The 24,437-nt window shown below is 36.1% G+C and overlaps 2 protein-coding genes across 10 annotated transcripts in view; one reads left to right on the forward strand and one right to left on the reverse strand.

The window, feature by feature from the left end:
• TMX3 (thioredoxin related transmembrane protein 3) overlaps window positions 1-22,755 on the reverse strand; it is a 39,760-nt gene extending 17,005 nt beyond the window's left edge. Inside the window, exons 1-11 of one of the 4 annotated variants that reach the window (XM_017527508.2) lie at window positions 22,535-22,755; window positions 21,602-21,714; window positions 21,442-21,496; window positions 20,507-20,668; window positions 18,892-18,931; window positions 17,535-17,658; window positions 9,455-9,500; window positions 8,055-8,135; window positions 5,321-5,420; window positions 4,613-4,690; window positions 523-589 (exon numbers count right to left, since the gene is read on the reverse strand). In XM_017527508.2, coding sequence (XP_017382997.1) covers window positions 523-589; window positions 4,613-4,690; window positions 5,321-5,420; window positions 8,055-8,135; window positions 9,455-9,500; window positions 17,535-17,592 — 430 coding nt within the window. In that variant the 5' untranslated portion in view covers window positions 17,593-17,658; window positions 18,892-18,931; window positions 20,507-20,668; ... (1 more) ...; window positions 21,602-21,714; window positions 22,535-22,755. The remainder of the gene's footprint in view (window positions 1-522; window positions 590-4,612; window positions 4,691-5,320; window positions 5,421-8,054; window positions 8,136-9,454; window positions 9,501-17,534; window positions 17,659-18,891; window positions 18,932-20,506; window positions 20,669-21,441; window positions 21,497-21,601; window positions 21,715-22,534) is intronic. The other 3 variants (XM_017527504.2, XM_017527507.2, XM_017527505.2) reach the window with 3 other exon arrangements.
• Window positions 22,756-22,810: 55 nt separating this feature from the next.
• Window positions 22,811-24,437, forward strand: part of CCDC102B (coiled-coil domain containing 102B) — a 388,839-nt gene continuing 387,212 nt past the window's right edge. For 2 of the 6 annotated variants that reach the window (XM_037738124.1, XM_037738121.1), the window contains exons 1-2: window positions 22,811-23,212; window positions 23,362-23,510. In XM_037738124.1, the coding sequence (XP_037594052.1) occupies window positions 23,493-23,510 (18 nt within the window). In that variant the 5' untranslated portion in view covers window positions 22,811-23,212; window positions 23,362-23,492. Of the gene's footprint in view, window positions 23,213-23,361; window positions 23,511-23,734; window positions 24,344-24,437 lie in introns of those variants that run through there. The other 4 variants (XR_001824916.2, XM_037738122.1, XM_037738123.1 and 1 more) reach the window with 4 other exon arrangements.

Below are 24,437 nucleotides of genomic sequence, written 5' to 3' on the forward strand. Positions count from 1 at the left end.
TATTCAACATTCTGTTTCCTATGATGTATGTTTGACATCACAATTAAAATGTTTTAAAAACAGACCAAGTATTTGATTCAACGAAGAAATGCTGAATAGCAGGTAAGCGGTTATTTCTAACAGCAAAGGGGAAATGCCGCTAGAGAGGGATACACAGGAGCTTCAACACTATTGAACACGTGTAATTTCTTGAAGTTTTTTTCTGTATCTGAAATGTTACTTCAAAAACATTAATTTTGAACATTTTAAAGTAATGTATAAAAATCGCATAGAATTTATTTATCAAAAAGGCATATAATTAAACAAACAACAACAAAAAAGTTGTGTAGGTAAAACAGAATAAAATAGCTAAAAACTTAAAGTTGAAGGGTGGAAAAAAAACCCAAAACATCAGTCATTCAAGTTATGAGAACTGTTATTCTCATTAAACAGTAGTAGCATTTACAAAATCTTTACACCTAAGTCGTATAACAGACATTTTAATTTTAAATGTTTCACATGAGTTAAAGATTTGGAACTTACCGTCATAAACAAAGTAAGTTTCATCTTTGAAAACAAGCACAGCTGGCATCTCTTTTAGTGTCACATACTGCAAAAAATCAGAAGTTTAAATAACTTATATCACCAAAAAATTTTAATGAGTAGCTATGATTTCAAAAGTCTTACATACCAGAAAACACAAACACACATAAAGATAACAAAAAAGAATGAAAAGTTAAAGAGTACAGTCAATCCCAAACTCAACCAAGGAGTATATTTGAATCTTTTTATATACCCCCGGAACAATGTCCTGCTTGCTATAGTAAACGCCGTAGATTATTCTTAGCTAAAAACAGACTTAAAAATCAACCAGCCTATTCAAGTTTGAGTCCTTTTCCACCACTCACTGGCTGTGTGGTAATGAGCCCCTCTACCTAAGGGACTATGCTTCCTTGTCTGTGGAATAAGGACACTGAGACTGCCTACACCTCACGGAACAATTATGAGAGTTATGTTAGATACCATAACTGAGAGCATTGCTTACAGTTTTGTAGCAATAGGGGATTCATTCAGGAAGTACCTTGCTTATATCTGAGTTATACTTATTTGGAAAGAGTAAAACTATACTAGAAAACAAATATCAGATCAGAAGACAAACAATTTGAGTAAGCCACAAAGAATTATTACATGAGCAAAGGAATACTGAAAATAATGACAAATAAATAAGTAAATGAGTGGATAATGAAGTAAAATAACAATAAAATAAAAATAAAGACAGTTGTCCTGGAAAAATTAAAAACGGAAGGAGGCACATCTCAGGGTAGAGAAAATAATACAGAAGGATTTGGTTACATTACTGTTAAAAAATGATATAGCACCATGAAATAACAGTTTTAAGGGCAGTGCAAGCTCTTAGGTAAGGCTCTATACTCCATTCACCTGCTCTTGGTAACTCATCCACACAGATGCTTGGGAAGTATTTTTCAACATTTGGCACCTCCCTCTTTCACCAATACCCCTGAATGATCCTTACTAAAACTCAAATGATATAGTCTCAAATCTTGCAGCCATCTAGTCTCACATACTCTGAAGCTCTCTTTCTCTCCCATGCGTTTTTTCAACCGTCTTCTATTACCGTTATAGACTGTATGTCAATCTTCTTTGTTCACCAATACTTCTTCATAAGTATTCTGAAGGCAGAAACTGTCTAAATTCATCCTTTTACTCCCTTACTGTGTCCCCTGGGGTTTTCATAAATACCAGTTGTAAAGCTAATGAAACTCTGAAGGATAAAACATTATTATTCAAAATATGGAAAGACTATAAAATTATGTGCTTTGTTCTTATCTGAGAATCATCTATGGCAGTAAAACTCCTCATATTATTCTGAAGTAACCATTATTTCCCCTAGCAGACTTTTGCAAATACATCCTCAGAACTAAAAGAGAGATGACAAATATTAATATTTTCAGGAATAATTAAAGAACGCTTAAACTAGTGAAAGGCTAATTAAAAAATAATAGAAGCAATACACAAATACTAAATATACTCACATAATAGATGCTATATATGCCCACCCAGACCCTCTAGGTTCTAGGGATTTTGGTCTAAGACACCCCTTTGTTATATGACGGTTAAGATGGTGTCAGATGGTGCCAGGGCCTAGAACACGGCAAACCCTCTGGTGCACTTCAAGTGTCAACTGCTTACAAAGCTTTGTAGATGAGGGCCCAGCATAAATTCTCATCTCTAATATAAAAATGTGGTTCACTGGACTTGGGAGACAAAAATGTAAAAAGTTCAGATTCTAGTCCATTTTAAGCCTTTATGTTACATTAAGGCATTCCAGAACAGTGATTTGTAACCTGTTCCCTTTTTCCAGACGCTGGTTCTTGCCGTGGAAGTAGGCTGCAGTACGCCTGGTCCAGCCGCAGCTTCACATAGAGCAGGTGCCTGGAGCTGCCTTTCCCACGGCAGCCAGCATGCCTGGCTGTGCACAATGGTCAGATACAGCGCTTGCTCACTCACATACCCCTTGCTGCTCCGTGCCTGGCTTGTCCTTGGCACGCATGGGATCTAGGCTGGTAGCATGAGACAAGTTCAGCCCAATAGGCCGAGTGGGCAGAGCAAGCCCAGTGGGCACGAACAAAACCCAAGCAGAGGCACCGCCAGCCACAGAGGTTTCTTTCTGGTAAAGCGACACTCTTGTAACATTTATATGTTAAGGATCTTGTAACATTACCTTCCCCTCCAAAAGTAAATGCATATGCATAAAATACTTTGCAAATCAAAATGAGTTTAAGTTGTCCAGAAACTAAGGTTCCTTCAGGCGTTAAAAATCATTTCGGAGTCCATAAGATAAATATCTACATACTTACTGCAGGAAGCATTAAACACATACTTAGGTGAGTCTGTCATCTGAAAATCTTTAAACATTAAAACATTTAAAAGTAATGAAATGTTTGTTACCTTTGTGAAAAGAAAAATATTTCCATTTTCTATAATTTACATTGATTCAAAAGAAAAACTGTTCATTTCTTTCATGTTTCCCCTGAGTTACTGATAAATTCCTAAAGTCCCCTACTCATTAAAAGTTTCCTAAAGTCTACATTTGTGTTCTCCACTTTCTTACTTGCCACCAGTGTCTCTCAAACATCAACGAGATATTTGTCCCTATTATGTCTCTGAAAACCATCACCAACCTCCATGTGGACACACATTGTGGTTACTTTCCTCTCATTATTTCCTTGATCACTTTGCAAAATTCTCACACAACTGTTCACTCCTTTTTAAAACACTTCATCTTGGCTCTCTACTCATCCTATTTTCCTAATTTACTACTATTTCCTTTGCTGAACTCAAGTTCTGGGCCCACTTACTTCCTTAAAAAACTGCTTCCCATGTCTAGGAAGGTTCTTTACACAGCCTTGACTTAACTCTAGACTCCTATGTCCAACTGCTTATTTGATGCTTATATTTAGATTCCTAATATCACATGCTGAATCAAATTAAAATGAATAATTCAATGCACTTGTCTCTCCATATTTTCAACCTCTTTCTTCTCCAATATTCCTCAAGGTCATAAATCACCACCATCTACCCAATTGTTCAAACCAAAACATCTCAGAGTCACCCGCGATTCATTCCTATTCTTTCATATCAGCAAGCACTAACAATTCTATCTTGTAAAAGCAACAATCCTTTCACTTCTCCCCAACTCTCTAACTAACCCTCAAGCCCAAATTTCTTAGATTACTGCAAAAGTTCAATTGGTATCTATGGATCTATTATCACACCTATCTAACGCACTCCGCACTTAGCACAGAGTAATGTCCTTAAACATCAGTCCATGTCCTTCACCAACTTCACCCTCATCACATGCACTGTCATGACTTACAAAGCCTACAGTGCCCTCTACCCACTTCCCATCGCACTGTATACACTACAGTCACATTGGCCTGCTGTTTTATTCCGGTATCATGCCAGGTGTGTTCTCATCTTGAACATTCATATTATCTGTTTCTTGTTTCTGGTGTATTCTATCCACAGATCTTTGTACAGCTCCTTCACATTATGTAAAAGTCTCAGTTCAAGTATTTTCTTCTGAGACAAACATTTCTTGACCAATCAACCTACAGCACCTATCCTGCTCCTATTTGCCCCAACTATCACACTGCTTTTTAAATTTTTTTATAGCAATTTTGACATCCTTTTTATCGATTTGTTTACTGAAGACCATTATCTCAGTGAGGACCAAAAAAGACTGTATCTGCAACACACACACACACACACACACACACACACACACACAAACACAAATCCACTACTTGTAAGCCAGTTTAGAAGTTTGAGGTATCACTTGTCATCACTACTATTATTTTAAAAAGAAAGAAGTACAGTACTAATGTAAACCCCTAAAAGGCTATGAATCTGATGGTATTTGTTTATTAATAAAAAGCAATCTAATACCAGTAGTAAAGAATCAGCATGTTTACTCTTTCCACACATATCACAGTAAATAAATCTGCTATTAAAATCAATAATTTAATCAATAATCACAATTTTATTTATTAAATTATAACTTGATTTAATAAATAAAATTGTGTCATTAAAATCAAATTTTAAACATTACCTCAGGAACCACTTCTTCTGAGGCAGAAAAGAAGTACGTATATACAATCAATTCTGAAGCAGCATCTATGTATTTCTCCTGTGAAGATAAAAACAGAAGAAAGGTCATTAAAAATATTAATTAAAGGTCAAAATTAATTCCTCATTAAACAGTGAGAGTTACCTTATGCAGTAAGTATCATCACCATAATTTGCTACCTTACATCCTTTTAGGTGAAAAGAAAAAATATAAGCAAATAAAATTGTTTCCAGGCAAAAGGCAAATGTAATTAAGAGCTTTTATCTTTCTTCAAATCAAGTCCATTAAATATAACACAAGTTCAATTCGTATGTATTCATGTAATTATAAATTAGACAAACAAAATAATGATGATTATAGGAAAATATGAGTATATGCACACATACAAAGTCTGCAGTCTCAAAGACTCAGAATTTGAAAAAGCAACACAAGACTTAAATAACCAAGTTAATAATAGAAAAAAATATTAAGGCAGATAACATCTACTCACTTTTTATACACTTCTGTTTCATATAGGCAAACACGACAGAGGATATACAAGGAAGGGTTTCTATTATAAGAAATACTTATACTCAGAAAATATTTCCAGTAAGAGCAGTATAAGTTCTGAGTTTCTAGTGAAATCTTGATTATACAGCAAATTAAATTACAATACATCTGTTTTTGTGGATTAAAAAAATAATGTCTTACTTTCAAAGGTGATTCTCCTCCTATATAAACAAAAAATACACGATGCCTCTTCTGCATATGCTCAAACATTTGCTGACTTGGAAGTGGCCGAATTAGAGCCCTGTTGCACAACAAAACAAAAAGCAAACTTGAAGTATAAACTAAAGTACATAATTTATTCTTATTTATACTATAGCTAACCACGTCTCAAGTTACAACTTTTTTTTTTTTCAAACGGAGTTTTGCTCTTGTTGCTCATGCTGGCATACAACGGTGCGACCTTGGCTCACTGCAACCTCTGTCTCCTGGGTTCAAGCAATTCTCCTGCCTCAGCCTACCAAGTAGTTGGGATTACAGTCATGGGCCACCACAACTGGCTAATTTTTGTATTTTTAGTAGAAATGGGGTTTCTACATGTTAGTCAGGCTGGTCTCGAACTCCCTACTTCAAGTGATCTGCCCGCCTTGGCCTCCCAAAGCGCTGGGTTTACAGTTGTGAGCCACCGCGTCCAGCCAAGTTATTAAGTTTTAATATTATATCAACTGCATTTTAAGTATATCTCAAAATCCACAAAAATCTAATAAAACTGTGGTTCATGACTACAACTGTACATACATATAAAAGATTAATATAGAACCCACAATTTAATCTATCAGTTTCAAAGTAAGTGTCAAAACATTCCTTTGCAGAGTACCATGCCAGTATTTTGACAGACAAAAAGAGAACTACTGTCCAATTATAATCTTCAGATTAAAAAAAAAATCAATTCCCATGAGAATTATTTTTTTCTACCTTTCAAATGGTCATTTACAAAAACACTGTGAAACACCATCCAAGGAATATATAGTACTTCATTAAGAATATTTATATCTTACTCTGCCAATTTAAATGCTATATGCTTTTAAAGTACCCTATGGAGGTTACAATCCAAAAAAATATAAAAAGCATATCATTAATCATTTTCAGAAAAAATAAAATGGAAAATGACAGTCATAACACTACATAAGAACCTCATGAAGAGAAAACAAAACATTTTATCATACAAGCATTTTTCAAAGCAAATACATTGAGAAATGAATGACATCACAAGTTATTATGAAGCACATCAATTGTAAAATATCATTAAAAAACTAAGAAGAAGTTAGTTTTATATAGTATACACATCATCTTTTACTTATGGTGTGTAGATTATATAATTTTCACTCCACCACATTTGTAAAAAGAATAGAACATAGCTAGAAAGGCAAATATATTTTCAAAATTCACCACATACTTGGAAAGGCAAATATATTTTCAAAATTCTTATGATGCATTGCATCATCACTCTACCCTAGCCTCTATTTTAATACTTAGTAATTAACTTGTAAGTGATGCAACTCCAGAACTCACTGCTAAAATATCTTCTGCAATAGAGTTATCTCCAATTACATTAGGAGAATCCCTTCTTAAGCCTAAATCAAAACTCACTAAAAATTTCCAAATATAATGACTAATATAAATCCTGGGAGGATACGGTACCTCCCACTAGCACTCCCCTCATACAACATAAAGTTATTTCAAAATGCATTTAATTACAAAGGAAATAAAATGAAACAGTCAATGTGAAAATTACATTAGTAAGCACTACAAACTTCAATAGATAAAGATCATTCCTAATGCTGTGAATTTTTTCAAATAATTTGAGACAGTATTGTGCCACTAAAAAATCCATTCCATTTTAATTTATCTTAAAGCTATTTAAAGCTATCAGTATAATATATCCTGTTAAACTCATAGGTTTCTATACTTTGAGGCCAACAGAGATTAACACAGCTTGATGAACATTCTCCTCAAGAAATTTTACATAATCATATTAAAGAATTATAAGCACTGACTTTCTTTATACCCCATCAAAATGCAGTAGTGGCCAAGATGGTGAAACCCCGTCTCTACTAAAAGTACAAAAATTAGCCGGGTGCGGTATCGGGCACCTATAATCCCAGCTACTTGGGAGGCTGAGGCAGGAGAGTTGCTTGAACCCAGAAGTCAGAGGTCGCAATGATCTGGGATTGTGCCACTGCACTCTAGCCTGGGTGACAGAGAAAGAGCAAGACTCCATCTCAAAAAAAAACAAAAAAACAAACAAACAAAAATTCAAACCAACAAGAAATGCTTATAGAGGAATTTGCTTCCTTATCAGTAAAACCTTAGAGGATCAGTAACTTAAATAGATCTTTGGGTTTTAACTATGTCACAATCCAAGTATAAAATGCACGAATACCTCACAGCTGGCAGAAAGCAGCATGTGATAAATAAGGAAAAATATTTTAGCTCTATCTAAAATACATTTTCCAGTATCAAAGACCATGGATGAAAGCCCGAGTCTGTTCAGAACAATAATATCCCAAGGCTTTCTTGAAAACTCTGAATCAGGCAGTCCAAAAGCAAAATTATCATAAAATAAATGTTAAGATTCACAGAGTTGCTACACATAATCAAAATTTCAAAAATGTATTAAAAAAAATCACTGGGGAAAATTCTTATATAGACAAAATAAATTTAAATGTGAGGTTAACAAGTATATAATACAAACCATGGTCTCTGTTTCTTTAAAGCATTTCTTTGGATATGCTATTTAATCCTCTTTTCTTATAAGTAAATAATCAATTTTACTCAGGTATGTCCTTAAAGTATGTGTGTTCAATACAGTCTATTAAAATATATTTAATTTTCAAATATTAATAACATATAGTAAAGGCCTTTCCTAATAACTTACCCAGATACCCTGTGAGCAAACTCAATAATATCATCTTTTGTTCGTGGTCCTCTGTAATTATATGCCAAGTCCCCTTTTAATCTTAAAAAGGAAAAACAAAATCAAATTACTCTTGGATTGTTTTAACTGTTTTCATATTTAATGTTAATCATCATCTATTGTTTCATAAAATAATAGTACATAAAATAGTAAATGCAATGAAGTTTCAGAAGTAGCTCTCATGTAAAATACGATAGGCATTAGGCTGGTCAGAGGATCAGCAACACAAAATTTAAAAAAAGGCTGTATTCTATTAAAATTACATGAATATATTTTACTCTGTATTTGATAACTGCATTGTATCTATGCTTCTGAAAAGTAATCCACACACTCATGGTCAACAGCTTAGAAAATTGAAGCACTATAATTTTCGCTATCTTCCCTGTCAAAAGGTGAATGAAAGGACAGGGAAATAAGAGTATTTTGGTAGAGGCAAAACAAATGTTAAGCAATACATCACAGTTACTTGATCCACCAACATTAAAGAGTAAAACAATCCATAAAAACAGCTCTTCTAGAAAATTACATAATTTTTCAAAAGCAACCAATGAATTAATCTGTGTGCTTAATTAATTGAAATTTTAAAAAGGACAAATTGGGAAGTACAACAGAATACCTACAATTAAACAGAAGGAAAATAAAGGATGATTTGCTTAACAGAAAAAGTAAAAGAGGCTAGGCAAACACTTTTACAAAGTGGGGGAAAGAGAAAGGTCAAAACAAAACCCAAGATATAAACTGAAATTACTCAAATTCAAAAAGTTGAGATGTGAAAATATTTTTTTAAAACTTACTTTATTATAAAAATAACTTTCAAAACAATTCCACAGCTCCCCACATTACCAAAATAAGATTAATAAAAATCATGAGAAAATTCAATTAAGTTATAATTATAAAACAAGTCCTTTAGAATTATCATGTCATTTCTTTCCACTTGTACACTTTATTAGGCTTGATCAACATCTACAGATTAGAATTAATATCCATCAACTTTGATTTTCTATATTTCTTTTATCTCACAATCCACACTTAAACTCCTCAAGGGTAAAAGACTTCATAATTTATGACTGTATACCTTGTCCTGCACAGTGCGTGTCACACAGCAGGCAAAACACGTGAATTAGCTGTAAACAACATGATTATCTAATATGAAGAAAAGCATAAAGATGCAGTCCCTCTCCTTTAATTACATACTTCACCTATAGAGAATGGTCAAACCCAAATCTTCAGTCCTCCAAGGAATCTACTACATATTAATAGTAGATTAAATCTACTACATATTAATAGTAGATTAATGTAATAAAACGTAAGTAGAGTGAACTAATAAAAATACACATATAAACATACAACACTCAACTTACAGCTTAATTGTTGGATAACCTCGAACTCCAAACTCTGAAGCAATGCCTTGATAAGAAAAAGAATAAAGCATTCTAAATTTTTTTTTTAAATATGAGAAACTAGGTAACAAATGAGCCTTTTACTTTAAAATATAAAGATATTTATACAACCCATATAGATTTGTTTTTAAGTCTTAAGAATATACACTTACACAAAAGAAAAAAAAACATGACATTCTTGTTCAAAATAATTACTTAATAATCCAATGTGTGACCTGCATAAAATACTATGACAAAATAAGAAATGTATGTCAAAAGAATAGTTAAAAATTTGTAAAGTGCTTATTTAAAAAGATATTCTGGTAAAAAAAAATAAGCAAGTACTTTTCATTTGACTTCATGTCTAAGACAAATATTTCTTCTAGGTCTCATTTACTCCTCTCTCAAAAGAAAAAAAAAAAAAAGGCCCATCTCTTCCTTCAGTGTTTTTTTTTTAATTTAATTTTTTTTTACAGGGCCCATAAGGCCAGTGGACCCTGCCCCGCCCCCTCACGGTGATTGGGTGGGCGGGGGGGGGGCCTTCAGTGTTTTTTGAGTCTTCAAAGAACTGCAGTGTATTCTAATCTAAAAAAAAAATCCAAAAAACTTGTATTTACAAAATTAATTAGTATGGTCAATATACGATTGAAAAGCAACTTTAATTCTTTCAGGAGTTTCTGCTTTTATGATAACTTAATTTTAATCATCTCAAAGATTATTCTGAAATCCTCAAGTTAATTAAAATGAGAATGGTTGCTATAATAGCATCTTTTGAGGGAAAAGAATACTAACAAAACAAGCAAATATCAGAAGGGAAATAAGACTTTAAAAAGTAGAGAAATCATATATCAAATTAATGCAACACTATTTTACAGACAAAAGGCCACTAGGACAGGAAAGAAGAAATAAAATACTCTCAGCTAACACACATTATAGCATAAAAGATATTTATAAAACCATATGCTAGTAAATGAAAAGTACACCGTATTATTCACATGATCCTTCCCTTTGTAATTTTCCTTGTTTCCAGGATATTTTGTTATCACAGTTGGGTAAGGAAACCTTACATCTGGATTCCAGTTTAACAATCACTTTAGTAATCTTCACTAATCTTTGGTTTCTCATCAACTCACCAATTCAGTTCACAAGAATAAGGGCGGTCGATCTGTGACAAAATAATATCCAAAATTTTATCTTCCTTTGTCAAGTCTAATTTCTCCCTTAAACATATGGAGATAGGCAGATAGAGGGACCTGGACAGTGGCCCACATGTATTTTCCTTAAGAGGTAGCATAAAAGCAGAAGTAATAATTAAGAACTCAAGTTCTGAAGATCAGGTCCTGCTTCTCAACAGACACTCGAAATCAGAGCAAGCACATAATTTATTTGTGCCCATCTGTAATGTAGGACTTAGTTCTGTTAAGTAGGTTCTAATTGAAGACTGTGGGAATGGAGATTGCCTTCTTTCCAGCAAAAACACAGAAACGACTTTGGTGAGACTATGTGAATAATGCATATTTTTAATGCTCCCTTTTCATATTAAGAAGGCAGGGAAATACTCTCCCAAATTAAGAAGACAGGGAAATAAAATCCCTTCAACTAAAATTTATTTTAAAAACTGCTAAAACATAAATTCTAATATAATTGATTGGGGGACAAAGTTATATTCTACTAGTAATCCCTTTATATAATTTAAATTATCTCAAAATTTATTTATATACAGATCAAATAAAGAAAATGAAGTATGCAATTAATGAGAAAACACACTGTGGCGCTTCATAGCCTGATACTGTAGATCTCATAGTAAGTCCCAGAGAGAAAAATCCCAGCTCCACACTTAACCCTATCACATCATTTCCTTGATCTGGGTATTTACATCCAGACAATGTGATGTGTCACCCAACCCACAGGCCTTGGCTTCTTGATCATTAACATTAACCTTCACTTCTGACATAATTTTAATTGATAGTAACTTCCATAAAACTCCATCCTTATTTCCTTAAAGGGGAATGGTAGTATAGCATTTTTAAAAAAAGCAAACAAAGCAGGGGTTATAAACACATAATGACCCCATTATGTGGGGTCATTATAAAGTTGGTTAGGATTCTAACTTCATTTATCGTCTAATCTGGATTTTTTTTTTCTAACTTCTCTGATTACCCTTCAGAGACTACTACTCATCTCACAGGGCTACAGACTGGGATTTTAAAATGAGAAAAAAGAAGGAATAGAATCTGCACATAGAAGATTCTTAAATGCTAGATCCTTTTCCTTCCTATTCTTGATCCTGATTTCATTAATTATCTGCTGACACCTCAATGCACACACAGTATTAATAAAATTGATATAAATATTTTATAACTGGTCTTATATTTCTAAATTTCACCTCAACACAATTTTATGAGGATGAAAAAATCGTGCCAATTCAGATTAAGAAACTAGTGGTGGCTCACACCTGTAATCCCAGCACTTTGGGAGGCCAAGGCGGGCAGATTACCTGAAGTCAGGAGTTTGAGACCAGCCTGATCAACATGGAGAAACTCCATCTCTACTAAAAACACAAAAATTAACCAGGCATGGTGGTGCATGCCTGTAATCCCAGCTACTAGAAAGGCTGAGGCAAGAGAATCACTTAAACCCAGGAGGCAGAGGTTGTGGTGAGCCAAGATCACGCCATTGCACTCCAGCCTAGGAAACAACAGCGAAACTCCGTTAAAAAAATAAAAAGAAACTAAAATAGATTCCAGTAACTTGTTTGAGAGCAAACAATTCTGTGAGGAAGAAAAAATAGAGCTAATTCAGATTAAGAAACTAAAACAAAGATTTGGTAACTTGCTTGAGAGCAACCACTGATTAGGTAGCAGGGCTGAGACTGAAACTTGGTCTAATTAAGTTTTTTATTCTTTTTCATATTAGAGAACAATAGTTTATATATTTTCAAGTCATCTGCCATTGTTATTCTAGGTCTACCTATAGAACACTAAAGGATTGGCTATTACATAGATAACTTTTCCATCCCAATAGGTTATTTTTCAGACAGTCATGATATCAGTGTTCCTTAGCATGTAATCTGTAGACTATCTGCAATAGAATTACCTGGGTACTCACTATCAGTTCAGATTTCAAAGGTCCACACCAGTCCTACCAAGTGAAAACCTTTGCAATCAGATCTTGAGAGTATGTATGTATGTACTGAGGCTGAGTTTCACTTCTAGTTACCTTCTGTTACTTGATCTATAAAATGGGAAAGGGTGAAAGGAGTGAGGAGTTACTCAACTTCAAAAGTCCTTTTCAGCTCAAAGATACTACCTGTTTTATATTTACTGAATGTCACTGTGTGTATAACATGAAAAGGATATAAAATATGGTGGTGGCTTACTATGAACTGAAGATATTTTGTTTGACAAAAACAGTGAGTAAGCAGGTAGGAAGGGGTTGGGAAAGAACACAACTAATATCTAGTACGTAGAGGTCAGGGATGCTCCCAAACATCCTGCAATTCACAGGATTCCTCCTCCTATCCAATCCCCAACAAAAACCCCACAGAATTATCTGGTCCAAAATGTCAATTGTGCAAGACTGATAAACCTTGAAACATAGTCATTGATTTCCCCTGCACCAAAAACAAACAAACAGAAAACCCCAGAGAACTATCCAGCTCAAAAATGTCAATATTGCAAGGTTGAGAAGCTCTGAAACAGTCACTGACCAGAAAGAGTTTATAATCTAGAAAGGTAAAATTAATTAGTAACTACAATCTATGAACAAGATGTCAGAATGTTATTGGCCAAATGCCATTCCAAGTTTACACATTAAAGAGAGCTAAAATGTGATCTTTATCATAAAATGATGTCACACTTAGGTTGGAGAGTAACAGAATTTCAGTGGTTCCATAATAAAGATCAGCATGTCACTAAAGGTGATATTATGTCATATTTTAACTTCCAGATGAGAAACATTTTTAGTACTCATTTTGAAGAGGTATGTACAAAGAGAGGAGCTAAAACACCTATGGATTTACACTGGACATAACATTTTCATATTATATTATTTGGTTATGGTATTGTTAGTAAAAACTATGCATTAAGACATTTTTGGTAGAATTCCAAACACAGAGCAGACCAAGTCGTAATACTCAAATTGCTCTAGTCCAAACATTCTGTATACAGAGATTTGCTGGACTGAGTCGGATGGTATTTGCTTCCAATCACTGCAATGATTTAATACATCATTGAGAAATAAGTTACTATCAAAGACTCTTAGAGATTTTATAAACTTGATCACTTAGAATAATCTTATCCCACCTCAACCAAAATCCTGTAACTATCTACCAAAATAACATTCTACACTTTGTTGTTCTCCAACCTCAGGGTGCAGTAGAATCATCTAAAGTGCAGTTAAAAATACGGACTTTCGGCTAGGCACAGTGGCGCATGGTAATCCCAGCACTCTGGGAGGCTGAGGTGAGTGGATCACCTGAGGTTAGGAGTTTGAGACCAGCCTGGCTAACATGGTGAAACCCCGTTCCTACTAAAAATACAAAAAATTAGTTGAGCGTGGTGGTGCGTTTCTGTAACCCCAGCTACTAGGGAGGCTGAGGCAGGGGAATCACTTGAACCTGGGAGGCAGATATTGCAGTGAGCTGAGACCATACTGCCATTGTACTGCAGCCTGGACAACAAGAGCGAAACTCAGCCTCAATACATACATACATACTCTCAAGATCTGATTGCAAAGGTTTTCACTTGGTAGGACTGGCGTGGGCCTTTGAAATCTGAACTGACAGTGAGTACCCAGGTAATTCTATTGCAGATAGTCTACAGATTACATGCTAAGGAACACTGATATCATGACTGTCTGAAAAATAACCTATTGGGATGGAAAAGTTATCTATGTAATAGCCAATCCTTTAGTGTTCTATAGGTAGACCTAGAATAACAATGGCAGATGACTTGAAAAAAGTTCCGTTTCTTTACCTGTTTGATTCCAAGCTCTACTAAAATTCCTGTATTTGAGCTGTCTTGAAAAATTTAAGAAAACTTTGAGATTCACAAGGCAAAAATTTGTAATAGATGAACAGTGATTTCTGAATACATAGCTTCCTTTTTTAATACCAGGAAGGTACTATATTTCTCCACTGCATATAAAACATTCCCTTGGTACCAATATTTAAGTGAAAAATGTATCAAGCTCTGAGATTTAACTCTAATAATGGTCTAAAAATAACATTAGACAATTGACTTATGTTTATAGGTCACTGCTTGTCTCTTCCTACAAAAATGTCAGTTCCGTAACACCAGAAACTTTTGTTTTGTTCAATGATGTATCACCAATATCTAGTATGTGCCAGGCATATCCTAACATGGTAAGCACATTCTGCTAAATCAATGAATGCTAACTCTACAACTTTTCTACAAAGGACTTATTTTTTTCAATAAACTATGTTAGGATAATTCAAATAGCATTTACAAGCAAGCCCCACCATGCAGGGTGGGGTGCAAGTAGTTTTGAGAGGAGGCTGGAAGAGATTTAGTACTCCATATCCAATGAGTAAAATGTTGCAACCTGTATATGAAGTCTTACTACTGCTTTTTAAAAACAGCATTTAAAACACTTTCTAAGTAACTCAGGAAAAGTATCTTTGCTTTGTTTCCCCTAATCATAGTGCCAATTAATAAATAGTAGCACAAAGGGGCACTTAATACTGAATAAACTAATGAAATAGATGTAATATGGAATTTGAGAATGTAAATTGTTAATTATCACTGAAGTATTACATGAACAGTTTACCACAAAGACTTTTACTGGTTTGTATGCACTGTTTTTGTCATTGACTATTTTTCTTCATATTCCCACATTCCTTTATATATGAGTCTATGACTCCACTGACCTATTCAAGTGATCACATAATTTGCCATTTTTAAGACTTTACTGCTCTTTTTGGTGTATTCATCTTTCTCCCTCTGTTAGGTTGTAAGCATTTCCAGGACAAGCAGGATTTGTCTGGGTCTTTCTTTAATCTCTAGAGATTAGCACAGGTTGACAAATAGTATTAGTAAATGTTGATTGATTGAATAAATGAATAAATGCATCTGTGAATAAACATGTGTATGCATGTCTAATCAAAATACATATCAGGAAATAAATTACTTTCATGAGCAACAGTGGAAAACGGTAACTTCTTAGACATTGTTAAAAACTTATTTCAAAGAAATATCAAATCGAACATGGTAATTCTCCCTCTCTCTATAACAATTTCTGCCATTTATCTCTTGTCTTCTCAAAATTTCAACATTTAACTTGTGTGACTCAATAATTCCAACATTAACATCTCACCTACCCTGTAGGTCCCTATTCACAAACATCAGTTAAAAGACCACAAATTCAAAATCATTGGTAACTTAGAAATGCACACAAAATTAAAACGATTATTTTCCACATAACCAGTAGTAGCATAGCTCAGCAACTAGACTAAGAATCTCACACTATTCTTTTTGTTTTCTTTACAGTACAAAGACAATCTATTACTTCTGCGATTTTAGCATGACCATGTCTACAAAATTACTGTTTCCATTGTATGCTACTGTCACCACTCACAACACCAGGCTCCTAGCATCCAACACCTGGATATATACACAAAGCTGACTTAGATGATCTCCTGTTTCTATGTACTCTTTAGTTTCCATCTTATAAGTTGCTGCCAAAAATATTTTTATCAAGTCATTGCCTTCACAAAAATGTGTATTACCTCCTACTGACAAGTGATAAAATCCAAAACACTGCCTGACCTGGGAAGCTCTTAAAATCTGGCATCATCCTTTAGTGTCATATATGTGCAGCCATTGTGCTAGGGAGTTCTAAATACATGATACTAATATGATTTCCATAACCTTGAGGATTATCACTCTCCTTTGTTGATACAGAAACTAAAATTAAGAGCGGTTAAGTGCTTCCCAAAGGTACAAAAGAAGGACATGGCAAAGTTGAGATTAAAACATAGGTCTTGCTCCAAAGTATAACGCTGACTTCCTAAAAAGAAATATACATTACATACTTCCACTTTCTTCACTAATGAAAGAGAAACTATATGTACTTAATACAAAACATTTTATATGTGCTTTATCATTCAAACCTCAAAACCACCAATAAAAGAAGCATTAGAATTAAAAATGTATCAACATGGAAACCAAAGCTTAGGCTTGTTCAGAAACTTTCTCAGTGTTACACAACAAAAGCAGCAGGCAGAGCCAGGATTTGAATCCAAGTCTGCTTTCTGAAAGCCACATTCTTTTCCAAATTCTACAATACCTTATACTTCTCTAAATTTCACTTCTTTTCTCAAACCCTTTAAGACAGGTGTTGGTGTAAAAGGTCAGATAAATATTTTAGGCTTTCTGGGGCATATGGCTTCAGGTCACAGGTACTGAATTCTGCCATGGGGTCATGAAAACAGCCATGAACACAGATAACAAATGAGTGTGGCTATGTTCCAATATAACTCTATTTACAAAAATGGGTAGTAGGAGAAATTCGGCCTACAGACCAAGCTTTGCTCACCTCCACTTCATTCTATTCTCTAGTACACACTCATTAACCTCTTTTACACTCTATTATTATTTTGCTCTAGTATTATTTCTAATGTGAAAACCTTCCTGATCCTCACTTGTATTTATCCTAACTCAATTCATCCTTCAAGTTCCCATTTTTTCTCTGCCATAGCACATCTCAGGATACTCGGAAAACAAACTCTTGTTCTGAACTCAAGTAGCAATATCAATAGTTTGACACTTGATTTCTATAGCTGCCTCATATAAGCAGATTATTTAAAGTAAGCTCAAAGGAGAAAAGATGGCTTAAACATCTGTTAAGCATAAGATTAACATATACTACATACTACATGTTCAATGGCTAATTCATTTAACTCATAAAGTATACAGTCTTAAATTATTAAGCTAACCGAATTTTATATGATCAGAAAAGTCCTCCTCCCATCCTGAATACTGCTACATATAATTATTTTTGCTATGAGAACAGTAAAATAATATATTAAGTGAAGGCTTACTAGAATAGGAAGTAGCATCCATCTTTCCAACCTTAACTGGAGAACCAATGCTTTTCATCTCAAGACCAACTTCATTCCAAATTGGTTCCAGCTTTTTACAATGGCCACACCATGGTGCATAAAACTTGTTTTAAAAAACAAAAAACAAACAAAAAAGATAACCATTAAAATGTTGTGCTACAGTGAGAATTAAAGAATGTCTTTGACTAAATGATCTAATAATGTTTTAGACAAGAAGTTTAAATATAATTTTTAAAGTAAATATATAATGAAAGATCAAAACATACAAACATAAACCTAGATACCTCAAAACTGATACTGTCTTAAGTTCATTTTAATTGACTACTGGTACTTATTTAAAACAGATACACAATTTACAATAAAAATGTCCTTGCTTCCAAGTAAATGTTCTGTATAAAATGTTTTATGTAAAATGAATCCCCAAAATAAACATATACATACCACATCACATACACACCTAATTTTTAATGATAAATATCAATCTACTTACATTATAAAAATTCCAGCATAGTAGGTGGCTTTGCTGACTTCTATAGTAACCACTGGCAAAACTGGGGAGGTCGTTAATACGACTGGTTTGGCACAAGAGCAAGTCAGGTTGATTAAACTAAAGTCACAGTCTTTTACCCTTTAGAATTACCAGATGGTGGGGCTGATACTCAGGTTTCCCTAGTTAAGTGGTGTTACAAACTGCTTATCTTCCCATGAAACAAGATTTTTTAACTTTAAACTATGAAAATGTTCAAACATACACAAAAGGAGAAAGAATTAAATACTGTAGTGGATCCTCATGATCTGTCATCTAGGTTCAGTAACTGTCAACTCTGCCATTCTTTTTCTTTCTCTTTTGCTGCTATTCTACTTTTTGTTGAGGCATGTTAAAACAGCAACTATCATAAGGTTTAAATATATTTCAAACTTGAAAGAAAGGAAGATGAAAATTTAATTTTGTCCACTGTTAAGATAAAAATATGATTCTAAATGATATTAATATATTCTAGCTCTTGGAGACTATTAAGAAAACAAGAGTGAATTCTGTAATAAAATCATATCCTTTATCACTAAGGTACAATCTAAAAGTTGACCTCAATATAATATAGGGTTCCAGCTTGTCCTCACCCCCGAATTTCATCAAAAATAGGTTCCCTTCAGAGGAACCTTAAAACTCTGAGATTCTTTTTAATGTAAAATCCCAAATATAATAATACCTAAAAAAACAAATTGAGTGTATGCATAAGCACTAGCTGTATACTGATGTCTTTGGGTAGAGGAAAATAGAAAATAATACTTAAAATGGTAAGGGTGGGTAACTAGCATATAAAATTTATATACTTACATCTACAAGCCAAATGTCATCATTACGATTTTCTTTAAACCTGAAAAACAAGAAAACAAATCTTTGATTGCATGTTTGTGTCCACTTTATAACTGTATAATATAGGCAGAGATAATACATTGATAAATACAAGGGCAAAAACCAAATTTCTTAAATAAATTTTTATATAAAATTTGTACTCAGTGACCTATCCATCAAACATCTCAAAAATAAAAGCAGAGAACTGATCAATAATAAAGTAATTACAAGGAAAGACTCCAACAAAAAGAATTAAAGCAGGACTTGGTGGAAACACAAATAGATGCCTAAGCTCCTTGCTCTACTACAACATTTTACACTTGTGCAGAATAGGTACCGTAGGAAGCCTCAGACTGCTATGCTTAGAAAGAACTGTTTGCAAGAATGGTCCCTGGCTGGCATCTGGGAACGTGGATTTCAGAAGTGTTCTCACCATTACCTAGTAATGATGCCTCAGTGTTCATAAAATGCTTATGAAAAATATTGAATTGAGGAATTCCTGTGCTGAGATCCCAGACCACTCCCCTGAGATATGTAGTCTAGCCTGGGGTACTGTATCACACCATCAGCTAACTAGGTCCAACCTTTAACTGTCCCTTAAAATCCTCAACCACCCCTGTGGATTAGGATTGATTTAGCACATGAAGAGCCCATTGTATCACCCATAATTGGGCTCACTGATGTGTAGCTCAGGCCAATAATCCAGGGCCATTATCATATGCGGTGTTCTTAGGTTACGTGAACAGGAAACAAAGGTGGTCTTGCAGAGCCTAGACAGTGTGGCCCAAGTTACTGAAACACATGGGAATGACTAAGCCAAACCCAGAGAAACGTCAACTGCAGTCAGTAGCCACAGGAGCATTACAGACAGGAGAGGCCCACCATGTTCTATGTGCTGAGAATACCCTGGCCCATTGGCTTCATGAACCTGTCCCTGGACAGTGTTGTTAGCCTTGCCTGGGGTCTGACAAGCAAGACAGCTTTTTCATGCTGTTATGGTGTCTTCTTACAACCGTCACAGTCCATGCATTCCTGTTCAATGTGATCCTGCCTGAATTTCCATGAGCCATCTCTTGGGGATCCAGGAGGCAACTGGTTGCACATCTGCTAGCTCTAGAGCAAGGAACAATTCAGTTTCCACATTTAGCTGACAAACATAGTTTGCTCTTGGTAAAAGTCCCCTTTTTCAGCACAGGGTTCTTTCTGGTGAGCATCCACATGGGTAACAAAATGGTTATTAGGTGTAGAACCCCTTCCTCCTCCTCAGGAAGAGTGCCCCCGTTAGGACATTCTGAAGGAGGAGGTCTGTACTGACACACCCCACAAGGCACTAAGTTTAATAAGATTATCTCCTTGTGAACAATGGTTCTTCTCGGGATCAAAAACTTTCTGTAAACAATCAGCTAGCACACCCCACAACCCAATAGTACGACCAGCGAAGTGCCCCCATGGGACTGTCAGGATTTTTGCTCTTACTGAACAGCACTGTATGATCACACTCCTACTGTACCCATTTGGTCATGCCATCAGGCGTCCAGGTGGTCAATCAGGACAATAAGCTAAACTGAAACAAACAATCAAGGCTTTATTCACTTACTGTGACAGTTCAAGCCAAGAGGTTAAAAAAAAAAAAGAGGCATCAGCCCCTCAGTGTTCCATTTCTCCCCCATGAAACAGCACCAGGTGAGTCAGGTGGATACGACGCAGATGGGAGAATGCATCTCATTTTCTAGGAGCACTGAACAAAAGTCTTCTGTCTCTTTATGGGCGGAGGTGAGAGAGAAAAAGACTAGGTATAGAAAAGTGCCTCAGCAGAGGCTCTCAATAAAGATGTTTTAGCAGAGCTGCTTGGGAAATGCCTAAGGTGAGGTCCCAATAAGGAGGCCACCAAATAGAGACCACTGGGTTAAGGAGTGTAGACATGCAAATGAGCCTGGCTGGCCTGGGAGGCCGAATCCTTGACTACGACTCCCTCCAGAGACTGCAATGCATTGGTTATACACGAAGTTTGGTGTAGGGAGGGCACCATCCCCTATGTGGCCTGCCAGAAAAAGCCTTGCAATTGTTTATGGTCAAGCCTGAGAGATCACACATGAGATTTTGGTCTGAAGTGCACCTACTCACTTATTATAAGCAAGGTAGATTAATGCTGTGATACTATGAAGATAAACACAGTATAGTTACCAAACTCTAGTACCAATTCAATATAATTAAAGCAAAAATACATAACAAATACAAGTAAAACATAACAAATACAAGTACAAAAGCAAAAAGACATAAAATACAAGGTATGATAATGGGGAAGAAAAGAATATAGAAAGGGTGCCACAGTTTTTTGATCTCATAACTATTAATAAAACTTTTGGGCATATCCTCATTTTGTATCTATATAGACCTTAAAACAAGCGAAAAAAAATTGATAATATATAAAAATTGGTTCTAATGTAAAATATCAGATTCACATGCAAATATTCAGATATCTGAGTTGGACAAAGTTAAAACAATATTTTAAGTACATATATGTATACTCACGATTCATCCAAATCTTCTACAACTCCTTTACAGACGACCATATTAATTAAAACAACTGAAAAAAGAAAAAGACAAAATGTACACAATAAATGCTGATTATTTGGCTCATACTGCATAAGCTTAGTCATCTTTGAAGTGTTTTTGACCTTTTACAACCTACCAAAAAATTCATCACTGATGCATTCCAGGGTACAAGTGATGCAAAAGCAGAAGTAGTTCATCCATTTAATAAACATCTAGTCTGTATGCAACCATATCATGACCGGCCAGGTTCTAGTAAGCCAATAAATCTAATAAACACAGAGTTCCATTTTCCTATATATTTTAACTCTCACCTTACTTTTCCTTTTTACCATCCTGTCTTTTTGGAATACAAGCAGACAGCATTCCTCTTATTTCTTTTGCTTTAGTAGCAATGATCTCTTCAGTAAAAACTACAAATGCCATTCAAAGTATTTCCCCTGAACAGACGGCTAGAAAGAAACAAAGTCGAGCTGCAACTCTAATACTACAGGGCATTGCCTGACATAGAATGGGCTCTAAAAGGCTGCTAAGTGAGCGGACCCCAGTGAGAACGAAGGCCCCCAGGGCTGAAGAGAGGGAGCCGAGAACAGCGGACACACACTCGGTGTGTCCGCACACACTGAGTGTTTCACATCGCACAATCCCGGCGGCCTGACCCTGATCTGTCTGAGCCCTGTTGGTAAAAACCCTTGAACGTGACAAGACTCGGAACCTAAAGCCAAGGCAAGAGCTGGCGGTTAAGCTGGGACGGCAGTATCCTTCTTGCCCATCAAAGGAGTGAGCTTTATTGAAACTTCCTGCCACAATGAAAAAAACACAGACACAAGGAAGGGCGCCCTTCCCGCGTCCAGCACTGGTCCCCGCACAGGGGCAAGGGAAAGAACCCCAAGGTAACTGCTCCGTCAGGACCAGGCAGGGCAGCGTGGCGGGGCGGCAGGACTCTGCCGGGACCGGGCGGGCATCTCCGCGGACCCCACAGGCCTTGCCTCAGCCCCGGGCCCAATCCCGGCCCCACTGCGGGCCAGGTCCCAAGAGCCTGCCGGCGTCGCGACCTCTGCTAGCTCATTACCTGTGGCGCAGAGCCGCAGGGCGGCCCGACACCTCCAGGCTGCCATGCTAGCCTGGGAGAGCTGCAGAAGCTGACTCTGTGCAAGAGAGAGAAAAGACACCGGTGTCCGCTGCCTTCCCGCCAGGAAAGGGAAGCGGAGCAGACCCACAGCGGAAGAGAAGCTCCGCGCAGAATACGGGGGCGGGGCAGCCCGGCCTCCGTTACCCTCCCAGGACCCCGCCGGTCTCCGCCTCTGAGTATGCGCGGAGTACGGCGCATGCGCCGGGAGGGCAGCGCCTGCGCAGTCGTGTACTTCAGAATCCTTTGCGCCCTCGGCCCCTCCTGAGGAGCGTGGGAACCCAGAGTGCTGGCTTTATTGGGGAAAGCGGTGGTTGTTCACGCGGGCACGTTTCCGGAAAGGTGAACACTGGAGAAAGTTAGGTTGAAGGTGAGGCAGGCCCCGACGACGCACTTACAAGTTGAATATTGGCACATCATTTACTTGCTGCTCCCGTGCAGTGAGTGCACCTGTGCGTTTTAATGCTGGATCAAATTTGTGGAAAGAGGCGCGCCTTAAGACTGGATTGCTGAGCTGCGCGCCACTCTGTTTTTCCAAAGCGTTTTTGAAATAGTCTTTCAACCTGTTTGCATAAAGGGACATCTCTTAAATGCAGCAAGTTTTAATGTACTTTTGCCAAAGTAAGGATTGCCTCTTTAAAAACTTTCTCTTGGAACTTGAGAACATAAATTTAAGCGTAGGATATTTTTTATGACTTTTTTCTGATTATTTTGGGATTAAATAAAATAGTACGAAATATTCATATTGCTACCTGTTTTTTCTTCTACAGGACAATGATTTGTAAAACCCATATTCTTTTATATGACGGTTACTGCCGCAGTCGCTACCTCTGAATTAGATGAAATTTTTATGGGACGTAAGGTGCCAGAGGATTTAGATCAAACCAAATTTTGAAAACCTATGAGAACAACAGAAAGGGTAAGTTATGATGTCAGCCGGTTCACCTTAGGTTCAAAATTCCAACAGGCAGAAATGTTCTAAAACATTGGTATTCCTAGTAACTAGAAGATTAAATTACACTCTAATTGAGAGCAAGCCTTAAATGTCACCCCTTTCGTGCATACAGCATGGTATCCAGTGCAAGCCCTCTGCAGATTCAATTTTTCTTTCTTTCTTTCTTTCTTTTTTTTTTTTTTTTAAAGAAAAAAGACTAAAACATAAGGGGACTGCTGAAGCGATGGGGATCGATGGTGGTGAAACAGCTTTATAATACAGAAGTACCATTGACTTGATACTCTTCTGCAGAAGCTTTTCTACTCTCTTGGCAATGTCTCTGAAAGACCCATATTCAGTTTGTTTTTCCTTTCTCATGTATTTCGAAGTTCCCTGTCTTCCTCAGCAGGCAAAAATAAAATAATTTCTTTTCATATTTGCGTTACAGTTTAAGCATGTGGAGAACAACAAAAACCAGTTAACCTAGATCTGTGCTCTTCAACAGCGTAGCCACTAACCACCTGTGGCTATTGAGCTTTTGAAACATGCTGTGTCATGAAGTAACTGAATATTTAATTTTAGTTTTAGGAAACTAAAAAACTGACACTTGCTTCAGTTATTGGAAAGTTTTTAAATATGATTGGAACAACTGAGGTATTTGAATCTACTTTTTCAACTGTAAATTTTATGAAATCTAAAAACTGATTATGTCCAAGGTGTGGGTGGCTCTTAACTGTTTACCAACACTTTGGGAGGCTGAGGCAGGAGGATTGGTTGAGGTCAGGGATCCGAGACCAGCTTGGGCAACACAGTGAGACCCCATCTGTACAAAAAGTTTAAAAATTAGCCAGGTGTGCTGGCACACACCTGTGGTCCCAACTACTCCAGAGTCTGAGGTGGGAGGATCAGTTG

Source organism: Cebus imitator, unplaced genomic scaffold, assembly GCF_001604975.1.
Source record: "Cebus imitator isolate Cc_AM_T3 unplaced genomic scaffold, Cebus_imitator-1.0 Scaffold49, whole genome shotgun sequence".
Taxonomy (NCBI): domain Eukaryota; kingdom Metazoa; phylum Chordata; class Mammalia; order Primates; family Cebidae; genus Cebus; species Cebus imitator.